Raw genomic sequence first — 3,902 nt, forward strand, 5'->3', positions numbered from 1 at the left:
ATCCATTACTGTACACATCTTTCAATTAATATTTGCTAGTTGACCTATCTATATAAGGCATAAAATTGAATTGTTTGTTTGCCCTTCTTTTTTTTAATGATAAAAAGTGGCGGGTAGATTTTTTTTTTAAGATACTCATTAGATGGGATAAAACCCACAGAGGCCTAGAATGGCAATTTTTTGGCCCCTATTTCTTTCAGTGAGTTAGGAGTGGGTGAGGAGGGCAAACAAACGCACAGTACAAAACAGACATGATACATAATGAGAATAAGTCAATTTAGGAACTCTGCAGTATATATACTTTATTGCCGGAATATCGGTGAATATTGCATTACAAAATAAGTTTCAACATAAGTAGGCCTAATGGTTTACTTTATCGTCACTGTCCTTGCACGTTTAACCCTCCTACGTTGGCCAGGTTTACGTGCGCTCTTTGGGGTGACTGGAAAAGTAAGAAGACCATCGGAAGAAGTTATTGTCCTTTTCTTCTTGGGTGGTGCGGCATTCATAAAATCACTAAAGATCTTGTCTTTATCGTCATTACGCTTCTTTACCCAATCATAATGTTTTACTCCATATTTTGCTACCCATGGTGATAAAATGAACTTACCAACTCCATGGAGAGCTCTGCGAATATCGCATAACTGGAGCTGAACAATACTTTTAATCCTGTCTACTAAATCTGGTAGTTTGAGAGCTTTCCAATTCGTGCTTAGCTTTGAAATATTATTCATAGATTCACAAGAATTGTTCTTCCAATCTAATGGAATCCATTTATCTCTTCCATGCAGAATAATTATAAATTGAAGAATCTTATCACATATCTTCTTAAAATATGCTATAAAATCTGGTAGTTGTTTAGTATATTGTTCATTAAGACACATAGACAGTTTCCTAAAACTAAATTCATCCTGACAGGAAACCAATCCATCACTTTCACTAAATATATCGTTCAATACTTTTTTACGTAAAGTTTCCTTAACTCCAATTTTTTCGAGATGACGACACACATTTTTCTTCAAATGAAGAGTACACAATACTAAATTTACTGCAGGAAATGCATTCTGTATCGCTTTGGTTAAAGCCACTTCTTTATCGGATCCAAATACCAATTGTGACCCACTGATCATCGATCCTGCAATACCTGCATTAAGCTTTCCTTGAAGGTGCGTTAAAAACCTATGGTACGTTGTAAATAGACCGTCCCAATGTAAGAACACGGGTCCAAGCATGATGCAGGACGCAGGTCCGACCCTTTTCTCATTAAATTTGTATTGTGGTACACTGTTGTGGTCACATAACAAGGACCCAGATTGAATGTTCGGTCAATACCTAAGACGCTAGGGTGTGGTGCAGTGCTACTGCAAAACTTTGCAATGTCCTTTAACTGTTCCTCAAAATATAAAATTACAGATGGAGGTTTGCCCTTCGTGTGCAGAATTTCCTGAATAAAGTCACTATCCTGAAATAGGTTAATTAAGGTTTGAATATCGTCTGCTGCGTTTTTACGTCGCTGGTCTGGATGCAACTTTGCTGACTCGCTATATTTAGCATTTTGGACCTGTTTTAAGTCCCGTGGGGCACACTGAGAACCATTCAAAACAAGTTCCTGGTATACTTCCCTTGGTGCAGTTGTTGAAACCATTTTCTTAATCTTGTTATGAGTGTTTTCTGATGTTCGAATATACATCTGGTCGCATTTCTTTGAATTCCCGTGTGGTTGCGGTTGTCCTGGATGCCTGCCAATATATTCATATATCGCTAATAGTTCATTCATGCTTTCCGGACATTGGATGATATTTGTTATCCGTTTTTTAAAGGTTTTGTCCGCCTTCAGTGATGAGTAGTACCGCCGAAATGTAATAATTGTGTCTTCTGCTGGTTGAGGAAATAATACTGTCTCACCTTTCTTTTTATTTTTGTAATACTGTCCATTTGATTTCTCAATATATGTTAATTTCATTCCGTTGTTAATCAAATATGTATGCGTATTCGATGAGGCCTTTTTGTCCCACGCTCCGCAGTCATCAATATACTTTGCTTTTTTCTTTTGCGAACGTCGCAATACATTGTTGTTATCGTTCAACAAAAAGTAAAAATTTTGCTTAAGTCCGTCTGGAACACAATGGCCACTTGGTTCAGATGTCATGAAAACTTTCATAATATCTTCTGGCTAAAAAAATGCCCGACCCCTTCATTGCCCCAGGCAAGTGAACAACTTCAAACGTGTTTCCGTATTCATCCGATGGTTCCACTGACAAGTTTTCATCAAACGGTCGTTAATTTGGTACCATATGCCTCTTCTAACGATGGCCAACCAGACTGTTGGGATTGAAATAACAAGTAATAAGTACATGATGCAATCTTTATATATAATAATACAATTTATATATGTATTATATATAATATATGTAGTCCTATATAATGGTTATAATAATAATAATAAATAATAAAAGTAATAATAATAATAATAATAGACCTAATAATAATAGGCCTAATAATAATAATTAATGATTGTCTATTGCAGAGACCTCTTAGCATTATTACTGCCGGTCATTGGATTAAGCACACATGGAACACATAATCGGGTCTATGGGGACCTGGTAAAGAAATTAATTATCTGAGTTATTTTCTTTGAATTAGATTCAGTTTTTTTTTCTGTTCAAAATTAATTTTCTCATCATTTCAAAAGGTTATGCTAAAATCCCGGCTTCCAATATAAATTCTTATATCTCAATTTCATATTTTCATAAATTGTTATACAAATAAGCTTACTTATTTTTATACTGTGACCACACGTGTAAATATGTATGTGACTTTGTTAAAAAATCGAAATCGAATTATGCAATTAATAATAGTAATAGCAGTAGTAACAGGTTATTAGCAACGTATAAATACGTACATCTTGAGCAGCTGGTGGAAAGGCTTGGTGGAATTCAGAGAGTTCGTGCGATGGTGATGACGGTGTTGGTGGTGACATGGATATGCCTATTTCAATTCAGTAATCGTCTAAACAATGAATGGAACATGATATATGATTGACTTAAGAGTTTCTATTGTTAGGTGAAAAGCTGCAGGCATAATCTTGACGTTGATACACAATGTATTACACTTCAATTGTGGTAGATTTAGGTGATTACATAATTGGTAATCCAGGACACTGATTACGGTACCGCACAAGATAGAATGGACTTAATTTTCACTAAACTCTACGATTTAATCGGTGACCTATTGAATTTGCTTCGTGATGTTCCTGTTGCTGATTGGTTTATGCAAGATTATTTTTATTGAAACTAAGCACACGTGAGTCTTATTACGTGGCACGTAACAAGAGTTCAAATTTGTCGGAAAATCAAAAATATATTTATATTTTTCTACTCGAAAATTTTAATCGTCTGCCATTCTTCATTTATAGTTTGAACTATCAATTACCATAATGTCTCTTATACACATCTAGATGTGTATAAGAGACAGGCTGCAGGGCTGATATATGTCAATAAACTAGAATACTGTACAATCGACAAATTTATCTACATAACATACAATAATAAAATTGAGCGGTTCCGATGCGAGTAGTTAATTGATGAGAATAAAAATGTATAAATAAAACAATTTTATTTTTTTAATCTTGAATCTATTTGTTTATATTCTACCCGTAACCCAATGGAATTTTTGACTTCGGATAAATTTGTCGTACTGAATCTTATTTATTTATATATCTATATGTATAAGTTTTTTTCTTTGTTATTCTTTATATTAATTCAGAAAATCTCCTTACCATATTTTGGATAATTACCGTACTAAAAGTTGGTTTCTATTGATTATTAAGTAGTTTTCTACTCTCGTGTGGTAATATTTTTATCATTTTTGCACCCGTGTGGTCGCGAGTGGTCCCGAGTGGT

At 34.4% G+C, this 3,902-nt stretch overlaps 1 protein-coding gene across 2 annotated transcripts in view; it reads right to left on the reverse strand.

Annotated features, from left to right (window-relative positions):
* Positions 1–284: 284 nt before the first annotated feature.
* Positions 285–3,902, reverse strand: part of LOC117114091 — a 22,132-nt gene continuing 18,514 nt past the window's right edge. The window contains exons 1-2 of one of the 2 annotated variants that reach the window (XM_033257632.1): positions 2,903–2,964; positions 285–2,322 (exon numbers count right to left, since the gene is read on the reverse strand). In XM_033257632.1, coding sequence (XP_033113523.1) covers positions 1,172–2,161 — 990 coding nt within the window. In that variant the 5' untranslated portion in view covers positions 2,162–2,322; positions 2,903–2,964 and the 3' untranslated portion in view covers positions 285–1,171. Of the gene's footprint in view, positions 2,323–2,902; positions 2,965–3,902 lie in introns of those variants that run through there. The other variant, XM_033257631.1, reaches the window with a different exon arrangement.

This window comes from Anneissia japonica, unplaced genomic scaffold, assembly GCF_011630105.1.
Source record: "Anneissia japonica isolate Jap-2015-1 unplaced genomic scaffold, ASM1163010v1 scaffold288030_len866700_cov218, whole genome shotgun sequence".
Classification (NCBI taxonomy): domain Eukaryota; kingdom Metazoa; phylum Echinodermata; class Crinoidea; order Comatulida; family Comatulidae; genus Anneissia; species Anneissia japonica.